This window comes from Pongo pygmaeus, chromosome 12, assembly GCF_028885625.2.
Source record: "Pongo pygmaeus isolate AG05252 chromosome 12, NHGRI_mPonPyg2-v2.0_pri, whole genome shotgun sequence".
NCBI lineage: Eukaryota > Metazoa > Chordata > Mammalia > Primates > Hominidae > Pongo > Pongo pygmaeus.
The window spans coordinates 60,073,083-60,092,912 of NC_072385.2; the positions used below are offsets into that span (position 1 = coordinate 60,073,083).

At 34.3% G+C, this 19,830-nt stretch overlaps 1 protein-coding gene across 4 annotated transcripts in view; it reads right to left on the reverse strand.

Annotated features, from left to right (window-relative positions):
* ALMS1 (ALMS1 centrosome and basal body associated protein) overlaps nt 1–19,830 on the reverse strand; it is a 224,466-nt gene that overhangs the window by 133,221 nt on the left and 71,415 nt on the right. For all 4 annotated transcript variants that reach the window (XM_054473537.2, XM_054473532.2, XM_054473546.2 and 1 more), the window contains one exon: nt 18,999–19,132. In XM_054473537.2, coding sequence (XP_054329512.1) covers nt 18,999–19,132 — 134 coding nt within the window. The remainder of the gene's footprint in view (nt 1–18,998; nt 19,133–19,830) is intronic.

Genomic DNA, 19,830 nt, shown 5'->3' on the forward strand with positions numbered 1-19,830 from the left:
ATATACAGACTTGGAGCTGAAGAAGTCAGCTACCCAGGAACAATGGACACAGACAAAAAACCCTAACAAGAGCTTTTCTCACTAGCTAAAAACCCAGTAGAGGTGAAGCCTCGCAAAAGAGAGAACTTTTAAATAATCACCATTCTACTCCAGCCAACCACCACAGAAAAAACTAGACCCACTCACACCAACACCAGCAAAGGCCAAGTGAGGAGCCCAGGACTTACTTTCATCTCTGCTGGCTGATAAAGTGCTATCCCTTCCTTGTGGTGTCAGTGAAAGTCTAGGGAAGCCTAGACTATCCAGCAAAACAAAATGCCCCTCTCTCTCCCAGCTACAGGTTAAAAGAAAATATTTGCAAACCTCATATCCAATAAAGGTCTTGTATCTGCTAGACTTACATCTAACATATATACTAACATATATATAGAACTCACAACAGTAAAAAAGAAAAAAAAAGACAATCCAATTAGAAAATGGGCAAAAGATACAGACATTTCACTTAACAGGAGAAAGAGACTGGAAACAGAGATATTAAAAAATGTGCAACATCAAAAACCATTAAGGAAATACACATTAAAAACTTAATAAGATACCACTACATACCTACTGGAATGACTAGAATAAAAATAGTGACAGTATCAAATGCTGGTGAGGATATGGAGTAGATGGATTACTCACACACTGCTGGTAGGAATGTAAATGATATAACCACCCTGGAAAAAGGTGTGGCCTGTCTTTCAAAAAACTAAACATGCAACTACCATATGACCCAGCAATTGCAATCCTGGGCATTTACCCCACAGAAACAAAGGCATATTCACACAAAAACTTGCATATGAATGTTTACAGCAGCTATATTGGTAAAGCCAAAAATTGGGAAACAACCAAGATGTCCTTCAATAGTGAATATTTAAACTGTGGTGCATTCATACTTTGGAATACTACACATCAATAAAAAAGAAAAACTACTGATACACAAAACAATCTGGATGAATCTCCAGATAATTATGCTGAGTGAAAAAAAGGCCAATACAATAAGGTTGCATACTATATGTTATCATTTATATGACACTCTTGAAATTACAAAGTTATAGAAACAAAGGAACAAGTTAGTGGTTGCCAGGAGCTCAGTAAAAGGTGGGGCAGGAGAGAAGTGGAAGTAGCTATTATAAGGTATCATGAGGCACCTTTGTAGTGATGTAAATGTTCAGTATCTTGGCTGTATCAATATCAATGTTGCGGTTGTGATATATCACCACAGTTTTGCAAGATGTTACCACTTGGGGAAATTGGGTGAAGGGTATATGTGATATCTCTATATTATTTATCACTTGTGAAACTACAATTATTTCAAAACAAAATGTTGACTTAAAAAAATTAAATACCACTGGACAAAACTAACACTTCAAAAATGCCATTTTTTGCCCATCAATGATAGACTGGATAAAGAAAATGTGGCACATATATACCATGGAATACTATGCAGCCATAAAAAAGAATGAGACCATGTCCTTTGCTGGGACATGGATGAAGCTGGAAGCCATCATTCTCAGCAAACTAACACAGGAACAGAAAACCAAACACCAAGTGTTCTCACTCATAAGTGGGAGTTGAACAATGAGAACACATGGACACAGGGAGAGGAACATCACACACCGGGGCCTGTCGGTGGGGTGGGGGGCGAGGGGAGGGAGAGCATTAGGACAAATACCTAATGCATGCAGGGCTTAAAACCTAAATGATGGGTTGATAGGTGCAGCAAACCACCATGGCACATGTATACCTGTGTAACAAACCTGCACGTTCTGCATATGTATCCTGGAACTTAAAGTAAAATAAATAAATAAACGAACAAATGACTAAATAAATAAATAAAAATATTCTGTCATTAGCTGATAAAAATAGATGTAAAAATTTTATTTGGGCAAAAAAAAATGTTGTTTTTATTCTGTGGCTTCTTACTGCTTTGATACCTCCTGACATATCAGTGGGAAGCAAATATCCAAATTTGAGAAACATAAACCTATTCCAGCCTCTTAAAAGTATGCATGAGTAGATTTATACTCATCCCAAAATATATTTCTCTTCTTCCTTTCCAACAATTATATCTTACAAATTTTTTAACACTGCATGCTCTACCTCCTCCCATCGCATCTTTCGAGCTTTCATAATAACCTTTCCATTTTAAAAATTCTTGTAGCTTTAGTATTTGCCAAGTAAATTTCAGTATTTTCACATAACCATTTCCAAGTAATTTTACAACAAACCAACCACGTCATTAGATATGTAACAGGCTCTTAAAAGCTACTGTTTAGTTCAACAAAACCCAATACGTTTTTGTGATAAAATTTCTCAGCAAACTAGGAATGGAAGGGATTTCTTTAACCAGATGAAGAGTATCTATGAAAGACTCAGCGCTAACATAATGCCGAATAATGAAAAGCTAGATGCTTTCTCCCTACAATCAAGAACAAGACAAGTATGGCCATTCTTACCTCTTCTATTCAATATCATATTGGATGTTACCATATTGCCAGGGCAACCAGGTAAGAAATTAAAGACATCTAGATTGTAAAGAAAGAAGTACAACTATATCTATTTGCAGATAACATGAACTTCTTACAGGAAATCCCAAGGAAACCAGGCCAAACCAATTAAGACTAATAAGTTCAGCAAAGCTGCAGGATGCCAGTGCAATATACAAAAATCAACTGTATTTTAATACACTAGCAATTCACAATCCAAAAATAAATTTTTTTAAAAAAATCAATTTACAACAGCAAGAAAAAGAATTAAATACTTGAGAATATATTTAGCAAAATAAATATATGTCTAGTATACTAAAAAACATAGAATGAAATGAAAGAAAATCAAAATAACTAGAAAACTGGCCCATGTTTATGGACTGAAAGATTAATACTTCCTAAACTAATCTAGAGATTCAAGTGGTAATATTTCCCATAATAATCTAGAGATTCAATGCAACTCTTATTAAAAGCCTAGCCTTTTTTTTTTTCTGTAATTGACAAGCAGATCATAACCCCAGAATAGCCAAAATAATCTTGAAAATGACAAACATCGTTGGAGGACTCACTCTTTCCGATTTCAAAACTTATTCCAAAGCTACAATAATCAAGACAGCGCAGTACTGGCATAAGGACAGTCATGTAGATCAATGGCATAGAACCGACAGTCCAGAAATAAACACTAACATTTATGGTAAATTGAGTTTCAGCAAAGAGGTCATGAAAATTCAACAGGGAAAGAAGAGTCTTTTCAACAGTGCTGAAACAACTAAATATCTACATGCAAAGACAAATTTGCATGCCATACATAAAAACTGACTCAAAGGAGAAAGACAACAAAAGTAAAAGTTGATAAATTGGACTAAATCAAAATTTAAAACTTCTGTTCACCAAAGAACACCATCAACAGGGTGAAAAGGTAACATAGAAAATGGGAGAAAATATTTGCAAATCATGTACAGTAAGTCTTCACTTAACATCATCAATAGGTACTTAGAAATTGCACCTTTAAGTGAAACAGTGTACTGAATACCATAGGAACTTAACTCTTGTTTTATCAATTAACTATATCAGTTTGTTTTGCTATGCTATACGTCACTTCACTTACAAGTCACAGTTTCCAAGAATTTCACAAAGATGTGAGGCAAAGACTCACTGTATCTGATGCAAGGTTAATATCCAGAACATATAAAGGACACTTACAACTCAAGAACAACAACAACAAAACCTGATTCAAAGATAGGCAAAAATAATAGACATTTCTCCAGAGAAGGTATACAACTGGCCAACCAAAAATGAAAAGAAGCTCAATATTACTAATCATAAGGGAAATGAAAATCACCACCACAATGAGACATCACTTCAGACCTGTTAGAATAGCCATTATTAAGAAGGAAACAAACAAACAAACAAAAACAGAAAATAACAAGTATTGGCAAGGATGTGGAGAAATTAGTACCCTCGAACACTGCTGGTGGGAATGTAAACAGTGTAGCCCTTATGGAAAACAGTATGGAGCTTCCTCAAAAACCTAAAAATAGAATGACTATATGATCCAGGAATTCCACTTCTGGGTCTATACCCAAAAGAAGTGAAAGCAGGATCTTGAAGAGATAATTATAACAAGCATGTTCACAGCAGCACTATTCACAATAGCCAAATGGCAGAAGCAACTCAAGTGTCTATCAACACTTGAGTGTTTATGGATAAACTTTTGTTTGTGGCATACACATACAATGGAATAATATAATCTTAAAAAAGAAGGAAATTCTGACATATAGTACAACATGGGTGAATTTTAAGAATATACTACTGAATGAAATAAACCAGTGGCAAAAAGACATATACTGTGTGATTCCGCTACTATAAGGTACCTAGAGCAGCCAAATTCATAGAGACAGAAAGTAGAATGGTGGTTGCCAGGGCCTAAGGGGGAAGGGGAAAATGGGGAGTTGTTGTTTAATGGATATAGAGTTTCAGTATTACAAGATTTAAAAAGCTATAGAGATTGGTTAAACAACAATATGAATGTACTTAACGCCACTGAACCATACACTTAACAATGGTTAAGATGATAAATTTTATGCATATTTTATCACAATTAAAAAAATAAAAATTTTAATTGCCTCAAATAGAATCACAGATCTAAATATAAAAACTAAAACTAAATCTCTCAGAAGAAAACGCTAAATCTTTGTGACCCTGGGTTATGCACTGATTTCTTAGATATGTCACCAAAAGTGCAAAGAATAAAAGTCTGATAAGTTAGAGTTCATCAGAATTTAAAACTTTTGTGTATCAAAGGTCACCATCAAGAAAGTAAAAAAGTCTACAGAATGGGAGAAAATATTGGTAAGTCCATAAATCTGCTAAAGGTCTAATATCCAGAATATAAAAAGAATGCTTGCAATTCAACAAATTTGTGAAGTGATAAATTTATAAATGGGTAAAGAACTTGAATAGGTATTTCATCAGAAAAGATAAATGACCAATAAGCACATGAAAAGATGTTCAACACCATTAGTTGTTAGAACTAGGTAAAAAACACAATAAATACCCCTTAACACCCAACCAGGCTGTAGTCAAAAAGACAGAAAATGACAAATGTGGGAAAGGATACGGACAAATTGAAACCCTCATATACTGCTCACGGGAATGTAAATAGTGCAGCTACTTCAGAAAAAAGTTTAGAAGTTCCTCAACATGTTAAACATGGAGTTACTATATGTCCCAGTAATTCTACTGTTAGGTATATACCCAAGAGAAATGAAACACCCACCCTAACACATAAACACTTACTATGTTCATAGCAGCACTATTCACAATGGCCAGAGTGGAAAACCCAAATGTCTACCAACTAATGAGTAAACAAAATATCTGTACAATGAAATATAATTTGGCAATAAAAAGGGATGAAGTACTGATTCACATTACAACATAACATGAATGACTCTTGAAAACATTATGCTAAGTAAAAGAAGGCAGTCACAAAAGATCACATATTACAATTCTGTTTATATAAAATGTCTAGAATTGGCAAAAAAGAATTGGGAGAGAAAGTGGACTGGTGTTTGCCTAGGGCTAGGGAATTGGGGGAGAGGGGCGAATGACAACAAAGTTCTAAAATTATGCTATTGTAAAATTCTATAAATAAACTATACACTTTAAACGGGCAAACCTTATGTATTACAGTAAATTATACTGAGATAAAGATGTTATGAAATTACTGGTTAGCTAAAATATGTCTTTTACTAATTTCCAGAGACTATTTCACAATTAAAGTTATCTCTTCTCAACAGATCTACATGAGTTTTATCAGGTTATATTATTCTCTCATCATCCAGCTTAATGACACATCAGCCAGGTGCAGTGGCTCAAGCCTGTAATACCAGCACTTTGAGAGACTGAGGTGGAAGGATAGCTTGAGCTTGGGAGGCGGACGTTGCAGTGAGCTATGATCCAGCCACTACACTCCAGCCTGGGTGACGGAGCAAGACCCTGTCACAAACAAACAAACAATGTCAAAGACTTCATGTAACAAACCAAAAAGGAAATAAGTAGTTCTTCACCATCATGTAAACCAATACACAGACACACACACACACACACACACAGAGTCAACAAGCACTAAAAAGTAAAAACCTACTTTCTACAAATAAAAGAAATGTATTATCATGTGATACTAAACTTACTTAGAAGTCAATAAGCTTTTGGAAACACTTGTTTAAAAAAAAATAGTTGCCTCAATTTTTTAAAATATATAAATTACCACAGTATTTATGGCAGGAATAACTTTGTAAGAAGCTCATAGTTTTGTATTTTATGACTTCAAAACCAGATTTAAAAAAAAAAAAATCTGTTAAAGCTGACTTCATTAGGCAAAGTATATTTCTACTAATAGAACCAACACCTATGCTAAGTATTTAACAATTTGACTATAATGTGTCATGGTGTGGGTCTCTCTGCGTTTAACCCATTTGAAATTCATTTTTCATCATATTAGGGAAGTTTTCAACCATTATTTCTTCAAATGTTATTTCTGCCCCTTTCTCTCTCTCTCTCTCTTCCCTCTAAGAATCCCATAATGGATATGTTGGTATGCTTGGGGATGTCCCATAGCCCTGTTCATTTTCTTTATTCTTTTCTCTTTCTGCTCCTCGAATGAATAAATCAACTGACCTTTCTTGAAGTTCACTGATTCTTTGTTCAGACTACTCAACTCAGCTATTGAATCCCTCTAAAGAATTTTTGTTACTGTACTTTTCAGCTGCAGAATTTCTATTTGTTTCCTTTTTGTAATTTCTCTGTCGGTATTTCTTTTTGGTGGGAAATCCTTTTCTTGATTTCCTTTGGTTCTTTGCTGACGGTTTTGTTCAGCTCATTGAGTACATTTAAGGTGGGCTTCCTCAGGGATAGTTTCATTAATTTCTCTTTTTTCCTCTGAATGAGTCACACTTTTTTATTTCCTTGCATGCCTTATAATTTGTTGAAAACTGGACATATTGAATATTATAATGTGACAACTCTAGATACTGGATTCTCCCCCTTCCCTGGAGTTTGCTGTTACTGCTTGTTGTAAGTGTTGTTTAGTGACTATTTCATAAAGCTTACATTCTTTGTTGTGCATGGAACTGAAGTCTGTGCTCACTTAGCTTCAGGGTCAACTACTGTTTTGACAGTTTCCTTAAACAACTGCAGCCAAGGAAAGAAAAAAGGTAATAGGACAGAAAAAAAACACTCCCAGTCTTTTTTGCTCTGCGTTGGGGCATTCCATCAAAACTAAGCCAGGCTGTTTATAACTATATCTTAGCCTTCATATTCTACTTAGTTAGGCAGAGCCTGAAGGTCAGCTAATGGTAAAAGCTTAGGGTCTTCTCAAGCCTTCTCTGAGGAGTTGTCCAATCCTAGGCATGTACATAGCATTCTCAATTTCTCAGCATACACAAAAGCATTAAAAAGTCCTTATACCACCCTGTATCTCCTTTTCAACTGTTCCTTCCTGGCTTTTTGTCTACCTATTCATTGTCCTAATTTTTATCCCCAGACTCAGGCTTCTACAGCTGATACTCTGGCTTTTAAATACTTTTGACAAGTGATGACAGACAAGCCACCCCAGTCCCAGGAAAGCTCTGAGTTGTATAAAACAAAAGGAAGCTCTATACTGGTCCTTCAGATACTTCAGACAGGTTAAAACGATCACAATTTTTTGAGAGCAAGATCTGTACTAATCCTTCTGGTGCTAACAGCCTGCACCATGAGTGTAAGCTGCTGTCTTCAAAGTCATTGTTAATCTAGGCACAAGGAATGGTAGGTGAGCAATTTAAGATGCCATAGTGTTCTCTTTCTGCAGCGCTACAGCTCCCTACTTTTCCTGGTTTTTAATGTTAACTAAATTCCAGAGTTCTATGAAAACTAATTCTGATAGTTTCTGGAAGCTTATTAGGTATTTTTGTAAGAGCCCTAGAGTTCCCTACTCCACCATATTATATGATTTTTCTCACAAATGTTTTATATGCATAACAAAAGTATTTGACTTTGATTATGCTGACTGCAAATTTCAAATACATATTCTTTATCATATTAGAGGTATTGTTCTACTATAAAGAAATATTCTTCTACTCTAAAGAAATATTTTTAATTATAGATTTTATTTTTATTCCCAAATACTTTTTGGAGCTTAAAGAAATAATTATGATTTCTCCATTAGATCTACTAATGTAAAAACTTGTTTATAAATTTCCTAATATTGAACTATCTGCTTTGCCTGTGATACCTATGTAACATCAATTCCCAATTTCCCCTTCCTCCCAGTACTTGGCAATCACCATTCTACTTTCTGTTTTCTGAATTTGACTATTTTTAGATATTTCATATAAGTGAAATCATTCAGTATTTGTCCTTCTGGATTCTTTCACATAGTGTAATGTCTTACAGGGTCATCCATGTTGTCACATACAGCAGGACTTCCTTAAGGCGGAATAATATTCCATTGTACGTATATACCACATTTTCTTTATCAATTCATCTATCGATGTTTATACATCTTGTTTATATATCTTGGCTACTGTGATTAATGCTATTGTGAACATGGGATCTCCTCAAGATTCCGATTTCATTTCCTTTGGATATGTACCCAGAAGTGGTATCATATGGTAATTCTATTCTTATTTTTTAAGGAATCTCCATACTATTTTCCACAGCAGCTACACCATTTTACATGCCCATCTCTACAGTGTACAGGGTTCTAATTTCTCCACATCCTCTCCAACACTTGTTACCATTTGTTTTGTTTTGATATCAGCCATCCTAACAGATATGAAGTGTTAAGTCATTCTGGTTTTGATTTGCATTTTCCTGATGATTAGCGATATTGAATATCTTTTCATATACAGCACCTTACACATTTGTATGTTTTAAGAAATGTTCATTCAAGTCCTTTACCCATGTTTTAACCAGGTTGTTTTTTGTTTTGGGTTTTTTTTTTTTTTTGCTGTTGAGTTGCAGGTGTTCTTTATATACTTTGGATATTAACCCCTCATTAGATACATGGTTTGCAAATATTTTCTCCTATTCCATAGATTACCAGTTCATTCTCTTAACTGTTTTCTTTGCTGTGCAAAAGCTTTTTAATTTGATGCAGTTCTGTTTGTCTATTTTTTTTAATTGCTTTTGCTGTAGCTTTAAGTTGTTTTCTGTTAAGACTTTGATAACCACAAAGAAAATACCTATAGAAGATACACGAAAGAAAAAAAAAAAGGAAGGATCAAAGCAAAATCAACAAATCACAAAGGAAGACAACAAGAGAGGAGAAAAGGGACAAAACAACTACAAGAAAGAAAACAATTAACAAAATGGAACTAGTAAGTCTTTCCCTATCAATAATTACTTTAATGTAAACGGAGTAAACTCCCTAATCAAAAGACATATAGTGGCTGAATGAATTTTAAAAATAAGATCTAAGTATATACTATCTACAAGAGACTCACTTCAGATTTAAGGACACATAGGCTAAAGGTGAAGGAATAGGAAAATATATTCCATGCAGATAGCAACCAAAAGAGCACAGGTGTGGCCATACTATCAGATGATACAGACTTTAAATAAAAAACCGTCCCAAGAGACAAAGAAGGTCATATGATAAAAGAGTCAATTCATTAGGAAGATATCACAAGTATAAACATATATACACCCAACATTAGAGTACCTAAATATATAAAGCAAACACTGACAGAACTGAAGGGAAAAATAGCAATACAATAGAAGATGTCAGTACCCCATTTTCAATAATGAATAGAACACACATATACTGAATATTCCACCTAACAGTTGCAGAATACACAGTCTTCTCAACTGCACACAGAACATTCTCCAGGATAGATCACATATTAAGTCATAAAACAAGTCTGAACAAATTTAAGAAGACTGAAATGATACCAAGCTTTTTTTCCCAAGCACAATAGACTAAAATTAGAAATCAGTAACAGAAGGAAAACTGGGAAAATCACAATTATGTGGGAATTAACAACACACTCTTAAAACAACCAGTGGATCAAAGATGAAATCAAGGAAAATTAAAAAAAAGACAAAAACACAACAAATGAAAACTTACGGGATGAAGCAAAATCAGGACTAAGAGGAAAGTTTCTAATGATAATTGCCTATTTTTAAAGGAAGAAAGATCTCAAATAAGTAACTCAACTTTACACCTCAAGGAACTAGAAAAAAAAGAACAAAACTAAACCCAAAGTTAGCAGAAAGAAGGAAAGAATAAAAATTAGAGCAGAAATAAAAAATAGAAAAACAGGAAGAAATCAACTCAATTGTTAGTTTTTGAAAAAGTAAAAACAATGTTAACAAACATTTAGCTAGACTAAGAAAAAACTAGAAGACTCAAATAAGCAAAATCAGAAATAAAAGTGGAGACATCACACTGATGCGAAAGATTCATAATTTCAGGTATGTCTTCTGAGGTTTTTGTTAATGTCCTCAAGTAAATTAGGAAGTTTTTATTAGTGTATTAGAACTGTTTATATAGCACAGGAGTTATCCATTACTTGATAGCTTGAGTCACCCATACAAACATCTAAGTCAGGCATTGTTTTTTTCTTTTTGTTAAGAATATACCAAAAAGTTGATAGAACGTTAAAACAAACATGTGAATTCCTTCTATTTAGATTCAACAATTGTCAAACATTTTCCCCTATCCCTCCACAAAGCTTTATCCCTCCACAAAGGCACTGTGATTTGACACTTCAACCCTAAATAACTCACCTATCATATAACCACAATGTCATTATCACAACCAGGAAATACTTCATAATGTTACCTAATATTGAGCTAGGTCAGGTACTTTTCTTGGAAGCCACATGTTTGATCATTTAAGTTTTTCTCTCTCATCATGTTTAATCTATTACACCCTTCTGTTTAATTACATTATCTAAGAAAATCAGTCATTTCATGAAAATTTTATACCTAACAAGAGTTATACATTATAGTCTCTTATTATTGCAAATTTTCTAAGTGGTATATGTGGCATGCTCCTTTTCATTTATAACATTGTATGTTTTTCCTTCTCATCTTCTAGCTAGTCAGAGCTTGTCTTTTGATTTGGAATTTTTCCAAGGTCCAAATCTAGATTTTAATGCTCAATTCTATCATTTTTCTGTTTTCTAGTTCATTAACTGGTAGATTTTATTTTATAATTTCCTTCTTACTACTTTCGTAGTTTGGTTTGGTTTATTTTAGAGTATAAGTAAAGTTTATTTCATGGTTTTTTTTCTAAACTTGTTGAGTTATTGGTCCATAAACTAAATGATATAAAGTACTGACTTCAAACTTTTCTTCTCTTCTTCTATTACCAAACAGAAGGGAGAAGGAGAAGAGACAGTATTCTGCCGAGAGAAGTCAGTAAATCATTGGGTACAGTGTGGATCTTGTTCTCATAGCATGGAGGGGGCCAAAATGATCTCAATAGTTTTTGACAAGCAATCTAAGAGAGTTTCCTTTAGGAGCCTACGAATGTGATTTGTTGGCCTCTGCATTTCTGTGGGGTAGAGGACAGTTAAGATAAATCCTCATCGTGGTTTGGAATTGTATCTGAACATAAAATTTGTACCTTGATGCAGAAAACAAATAGAAAAAGGACAGAAGCAGGTTCCTCCTTATTGTTAATTACTTTAAAAGTAAATAAATTATCCAGTCAAAAGAGATTGGCAGAATGATCCAACTATATACTGTCTACAATAGACTCACTTTACAAAACTCTAACATATGCCACAACATGGATGAACCACATGAGGCTAAGTGAAATAAGCCAGTCACAAAAAGACAAATATTGTATTATTCCATTTATAGAAGTACTCAGAGTAATAAAAAGGAGACAAAAAGGAAAATGATTGTTGCCTGGGGCAGATGGGAAGACAGAATGAGAAGTTATTATTTAATGGGTATAAGTTTCAGTTTTACAAGATGAAAAGAGTCTTGGAGATGGATGGTGGAGGTGGTTGCACAACAATATGAATGTACTTAACACCAGTAAACTGTACACTTAAAAACAGTTAAGAGGTAAATTTTGTGTTATGTGTATTTTACCATGATTAAAAAAATTTGAAGAAACATCTGCTTTGATTCATTGAAGCAGTCCGTGCCAGCTGGATATAGAGTCTTATTAATAAATACAATGTATTTCTCTATGTACTTAGGACTTCTATTAGCCTTTCAAAAGAAATTTTACTATTCTCCAATAAAAGATCTCATAAATCTTGTTAGATTTATGCCTTGATGCCTTTTATAAAGTTTTTGCCATGATTAGAAATGGTTGCCTTCTTAAAGTTCCTTTTCTATGATTTCAATTGTATCTCTTGTTCAATGTTTCCTTTTAATTAATATATAATAAATCTTTAATAAGGTGTACAAATCTGAAGTCAGGCAGTTTATTTTTTATATGTGCTGACAGCAATGTAAATGCTGCCCATATCCAGATATATAAAAACTTCCTATACCTGAGAAGACCTCTTGGGCCTCTTCCCAGTCAATACCATACACCTGACTCCACCAGAGGTAACCATTCTTATCGCTTTTCTCACCATTGATTAGTTTTTGAATTTCATATGAATGGAATTATTCAGTATGACTCCTTTGTATCTGGCTTTTTTGCTAACCATAACGTGTGTGACAGCTTTCAAGGTTGTTGAGGCAGTAGTAGTTTGCTCTCTTTTACGGCTACACAGGATTTCACTGAATGAATAAAGCATAATTGATTCATCTGTTCTACTCTTGATATACATTTATGCAGTTTTCAGTTTGGGGCTACTATAATTATTATTGACCATGTCTTCTATTGAATATATGTACTGATATTTCTTGAGTACGTACCTAAAAAGAAGTAGGAATGAAGTGTCCCAGGTCAGGCATATGTTTACCATTATGAAATAACTATAAGTTATTTTAAGAGTTTTGTACCAGTTTACCTTCCCATCAGCAATAAATGACTGTTACAGTTGCTTCATCACTTTACCAATATTTAGTATTGTTCTCTTTTTAATTTTAGCTACTCTGATATGAAGCAGTATCTCATTATGGTTAATTTGCATTACCTAACAGGCAGTGATACTGAGAATGTTTTCAAATGCTTACTGTCCACTTGGATATCTTCATTTATGAGACACCTACTGAAGTCTTTGGGTAGGAAGAATTGATTTGCATGACTTCCTTATATATTCTGAATTTATGTCCTTTATCAAATATACGTATCTGAAATACCCTCTTCCACTGTGTAGCTTGACTTTTCACTCTTCATGGTGCCTTTTGATTACCAGACATTCTTAATTTTCATGAAGAGCAATTTAGCAATCCTTTCTTTTATGGATAGTGTATTTTTGTTCTTGTTTAAGAAACCTTTGCCTAACCCAACATCATGAAGAGATTTTCAAGAAACTTTATTTTACCTTTCAACGTAAAGTCTATGATCCATCTCAAATTAATTTTGTAGTAAGGTATGATGTAGGGGACAGGGTTATTACAGAAATTATAACATGTATATTTATCAAGCTAAAGTAAATAATACCTAACTTTTTCCCAAACAGTTAAGAAACTTGGAAAAAATTAACTCCATTTATACAGCTTCTAACCTGTAAGATATTTGTTGTCATATATTTTAAGTTTATAACATTTTATCTCAGTCATGAAGATCCTAGTATTTTTGTTTCATATACTTAAGTATTTAGCTTTATTTATCCACACAGTTAACACATCTTTTGCTCTTTAGTATTTCCTACATCACAAATTTCCCATATTAGATTATTTCCGTTTAGTCTGAGGTAACCACTTAGAATTTTTTAATGAGTGCTGAATGAACTGTTTTTGTCTAAAATTATTTTTATATTACCACATTCTTACAACAGATTTTCACTGACATGCAATTCTAGGTAGATATAATTTATTTTCTTTCATCACACTGAAGATATCATCCTAATATATCACCTTTCATTGTTGAAAGAAATCATAATGGAAATTTAAAAATATCTGGAATGGTATAATAATAATTATATTACATATAAAACTTGTGGGTTGAAAGAGAGAGTTGGGGCTGGGAAAGAAATTCAATCTGTTGCAGGCATGATGAGCAGTGGGGCTGAGGGAGAAACATACAAAGGAGTTTAAACAAGTAAATATATGGAGGATAATGGGAGCCAAGTTTCTTACTATCAGGGAAGTGAGTTACAAATACAGAAAGAAAAAAAGGCTAGAATAACCCTGTAGTACTGGAATGGAATTGGATGTACTAGTATAAACTCAGCTCTCATTTTACAATAAAAGTAATAGATAAGGAAACAGGCATACAGGAGAGGGGGGTGTGTGTAATTATGCACATACACATTGTCTGCTGAAAGGGCATAAAGGCAACAGCATCATAGTATCAATAAGCACACCGAGCATACAGATCTTAGTTTCTACATGCCACTCTCTGCTAAAAACAACCAGGGCCCCTTGGAGAAATGGACAGCTATAGGGTTGGTGAAAAGAAAATATAAGACATTCCTAGAGTATCTTCCTATCTCAGAAAGTGGGTGAATGCTCATGAAATGATGGGATCATGAGAAAAACACACAGGAACCAGCTTAAAATGGTTCCAATGAGCAAGTGTGGGATAATTTGAGTATCAAAATAAACAATGATAGTGAGAGGTTGTGACCCTTTGAGTAAAAGAAAAATCCAAGAGTCCATAATGATATAAATAAATGGAGAAGGGACACTTTTAACTTACCACAGAATTCCAATGAATGAATGTTGAAGCGATGATGGAATTTTTCTCAATAACCAAATTAAAGCTATTTTATTAATAAATTATTCAGGCAAGTATAAACACTAGATCCTAAACTAGAGATATTTACAGTCTCAAAGAATCTCTCCCTAATATTTATTAACTTATTAATTAATATGTAAAACACACAAAGCAGCACATACCACCTTAACTAAGTGGTATGAGTTAACATTACAAGTATTGAGACAAATCAACATAACGTGCCTCCTGACAAGCATGAAAAGCACATCACTTCTGTGGCTTTCCTACATAAAAATCAAATCTGAACCAAATCATGATAAAACAGCAGATAAATTCAATTTGAGGGAAATCTGCAAAGTAACTAGGTTATACTCTTCAAAAATGTCAGTCATGAAAGAAAGAAAAAACAGAAGAAACACCCTATACTAAAAAAAACAAATCATTTAAAACATGACAAACACTGAAGTAATTTATAACAGGTTTTTCATCAACATTAGTTATCTACAGGGACATTCAAAAGCTGTATGTGACAAGGGACAACTCTTCATTGTGTGGAACTGTCTTGTACATTATAGGAACAGTAACATACCTGACACCTATCTACTGCATTCCAGAAACAATCCCCAATTACAGTGATGACCGAAGAAAAATCACGTAATTTTCCAAAATACCTCTTTGGGAGGCATTTACTACCCCTGTCAAGAACCACTGCCTTCCACAATCTAGTCTTCTCCCTTTCACTCTCACTCTCCAAACACAGTGGCCTCCTCCCTTCCCTTTAACACTCCCTTTCCTTTCACACACTTTACCTCAGCAACTGTGTGCATGCTATTTCTGTCTGGAATGCTCTTGTCACTGATAACTGCCTTACTTTCTCACCTTATTCAGATATTTAATTCAACACCTCTTTCTCAGGTTCTGCATTGACCATTCTGCTTTGTCTCTGTGGCTCTTATCCCACCATCTGACATTTATTTTACTTGTTTGGTTGTTATTCATATGCTCTTCCTTAATGTAAGCTCATGATGAAGAAATGTTTGTCTATTTTGTTCAGTGGTGTGTCCTCAGCCTATAGATGAGTGATGGCGCATATCAGGCATTCAATATGTATTTTTGGAATGAATGAATAAATGTCCAACAGTAGGGTATGTTCATTGTTATGTTCATACAATGGGATATTATATACCTGTAAAATTATGCTTTTAGAGAAGTTTTAAAGGGAAATCCTAATATATTTAAGTTAAAAAAATAAAAGGTCCAAAACTGTACACAGTGTGGCCAATATGGGTTCCCTAAGAACAAGGCATATCTAGACAAACACTATTTCGCAACTACTCAGTTAATAGACTGAAGAAAGTCAATCATAAGATGGTGAAACACAAGATGGTTGAATGACAGTATAGTGAAGTACTCAACATAGGTGTGAGAGTAATCTTATTCAAAAGTTTTAGACTTTTTTTTTTTTGAAACAGAGTCTCCCTCTGTCGCCTAGGCTGGAGTGCACTGGCACAATCTTCGGCTCACTACAATCTCCACCTCCCAGGTTCAAGCGATTATCCTGCCTCAGCTTCCCGAGTAGCTAGGATTACAGGCATGCACCATGACATCCAGGTAATTTTTGTATTTTTAGTAGAGACGGGGTTTCACCACGTTGGCCAGGCTGCTGTCAAACTCCTGACCTCAAGTGATCCACCCACCTTGGCTTCCCAAAGTGCTAGGATTACAGGCATGAGCCACCGCGCCCAGCCAAAAGTTTTAGACTTTTTATCCATAGCCCTTAGTAAACATTTTTATTGCTAATTTGGATAAAAATACTTATCAAATATACAAATGGCACAAAGCTGAAAGGGATATTTTAATAAAATAAATGACCAAATTTAGATTAAAAAGCATTCCAATAGGCTTGAACACTGATATAAAAGCAAATATATAGGGCGAGGCGTAATGGCTCACGCCTGTAATCCCAGCATTTTGGGAGCCCAAGGCAGGTGGATCACTTGAGGTCAGGAGTTCAAGACCAGCCTGGCCAACATAGTGAAACCCCATCTCTACTAACAATACAAAAATCAGCTGGACGTGGTGTCACGCACCACTCACGCAGCTGTAATCCCAGCTACCCGGGAGGCTGAGGCAGGAAAATCACTTGAACCTGGGATGTGGAGGTTGCAGTGAGCCGAGACCATGCCACTGCAGTCCAGCCTGGGCAATAAAGTGAGACTCTGTCTCAAAAATAAGAGGATTTTTTAAAAAGTATTAAATAGATACAAGAAATGAGAATAGGAATTTTGGCAGCAGTTCACGGTTTTTGTTTGGTTTTGTTTTGCTTTTTTCCTACAGCTTTAAGTTTTGAAAGCAGTACATGGTTTTTTTTTAATGCCCAATTATGCCGTGACCATTAAAGATCTCACAGTATATTGACAGAAAGAGAATTACTGAATATATTTCATACTGGTCAGATCAGAAGTGAAATTGTGTTTCATCTAATTCAGGACACCTTATTTTAAGAAAAACACAAGACAAACTAGAGTCTACCCAAAGGAAAGCAACTTGCTTGCTGAGGGATCTGGAAATATGAACGCAAGAAAATAATTTTTAAAAATAGGGAAACAGATCACTGAGAAAACTATGTACTTTTAAACAAATGATGCTAGGATAGTGCTCACTTTGGCAGCATATATACAAATGGTGCTAAGACAACCAATTGTCCATTTTATTATTCTTATTATTTTGTCAATTTTGCTTTTCACAAGCATATACGCAAAACCTAAAATCCAATCTAATTTGTACATTTCAAACACTTTTCCAAAATTGAGATAATCCAAATAAACTATATCACTGGAGAATAGTTTTCTAAGAAACTTTGTATGAACTAGGCCATGAAATCCTTGTATGATAGCTATATCAATTCTTTCAGGATTAATAATAGTAATAGCTGCCAGTTATTGAGTACTAACTAGACATCACACATTCTACTAAGCATTTTATAGGCATTATCTCACATAATCCACACCAAAACCCTCTAAGATAGGCATTATTATACCCTGTTACTGTGCAAAATAGCAGACAAAATGCCTTATCCACAGGAGAATGAATAAATTATCATGTAATCACACACTGGAATACTGAACAGTAATAAGGAACAAACGAAAACTATGCACATCTACATAGAAGCAGCTCAAAACCCTAAGACTGTGTGAAACACCCAGTTCTCAAAAGAATATGTATCATATTGATTCCATCTATAGAGTTCAAAACCATACTGAAGAGAAGGAAAATCATTATATATCAAAATAAGAAATAAAAAGATATGAATGGGAAAGGAGAAACAAAGAACTTCCACAGTATTTGGTAATGTTCTATTTCTCAAGCTGGACAGTCAATATACGGGAATTATTTTTACTTGCTGCTATTCTTTATATAAATGATTCATATACACTCTTTTCTACATATGAAATAGTTAATAGAAGGAAAATATGTACTATCAAAATGAAAGTCATTTATACATAAGCTATTATAGCTGTGTACTCAAGTATTTAAAATAAACATTTGAAAATAGCTGGACTTCATCTGGATTTTAAGATACCACTTTCAAGAGAAAATAAAGGTGACATTTAGTCTTCTCTGTTCTAAAAAAAAAAATGATAAAACAAGCAAATCTGTTCTTATTTTTCTAAGAAGATAAATTTTTCAAAATATGAACTTGGAATCAATAAAAACTTAACATATCTAGACTGTAAGAATCTAATACTTACATCTTAAGTTTTGAAAAATTAAGATGCCTGCCTAGGCACAGTGGCTCATGCCTGTAATCCCAACATTTTGGGAGGCCAAGGCAAGAGGATCGCTTGAGTCCAAGCGTTCAAGACCAGCCTGGGCAACGTAGAGACCCTGTCTCTGACAAAAATTTAAAAATTAGCCGAGCAGGGTGGTACACATATGTGGTCCCAGCTACCTGAGAGGCTGAGGTGGGAGGATTCCTTGAGTCTAAGAGTTCAAGGCTGCAGTGAGCTGTGATTGCACTGCTGCACTTCAGCCTGGGCAACAGAGTGAGACTGTCTCAAAAACAAAACCAAAAAAGGCTTTAGCCAAATATTATCAGCAACTCAACTGATGCCCAAGTAAGAGATCCTAATTCCATCACCCATTCTTTCATATTTACTTTTTTCATTTCCAGATTTCTTTTATACCTTGGACAAGTCAGTTGTTCTTCCATGACCAAACAACTCTGCCTTGATCTCTTCTACTTTCCTCCTGTCATCTTCATTTAATTCTGAAATGGAGTATCCACAATCATGTGCTAAATTGAACTTCAGATTCCAGGCTGGAGAGAAAGCATACACTTGAGATAATACAATGCAAAAGCGATAATTTGTCAACAATTGCAAGAACACAGAAGATCATCAATATATGCAATTTAATACCCACTGCAATGTTTGGTATGTCCTCTTCTCAATTATGACAACCTATTAGAAATTCTTGACAGAGATCCTTTCACTGCAAAGTCTGATTTTCTTAAGCCATGCTCTATAGATAATTCTACAAAAAAGCCACTTTAAAGCTGGTATTCAATCATATTTATCTTAATCCTCCTTCTAATCATGAGTCCCTTTGCCTCTCCCTCTAGTTCCTGCTACAATTACTCATAATTCCATGACAGCTGATACTTAAAAGTAATAAATACAACTTGGAGGTTTTTTTGTAGAATAAAAATGTGCAAGGAACAGCGTAGGAAGTTAACCTCAGGGACGATTTCTAGGTAGGCCTAAATTGCTTTTAAATTGCCTCCCAAAATATATTCCCCATATTGTCTTGCAGATTTTTGTTTTTAATGGAATTCTATTAGAAATTAATGAGATTTGTAAATATTCTCTTTTAAACCTCTAACCCAAGTTTTAGTATAAAATACATTGATTTTTTTTTTCAAATGTCTGAGATCAACACCAAGAGCTTTATTAGAAAAGGGAAAGAGAAAATATATGTAGTTTTAGGACAAAAAGCAATTTAGAGCACAGCAAATTG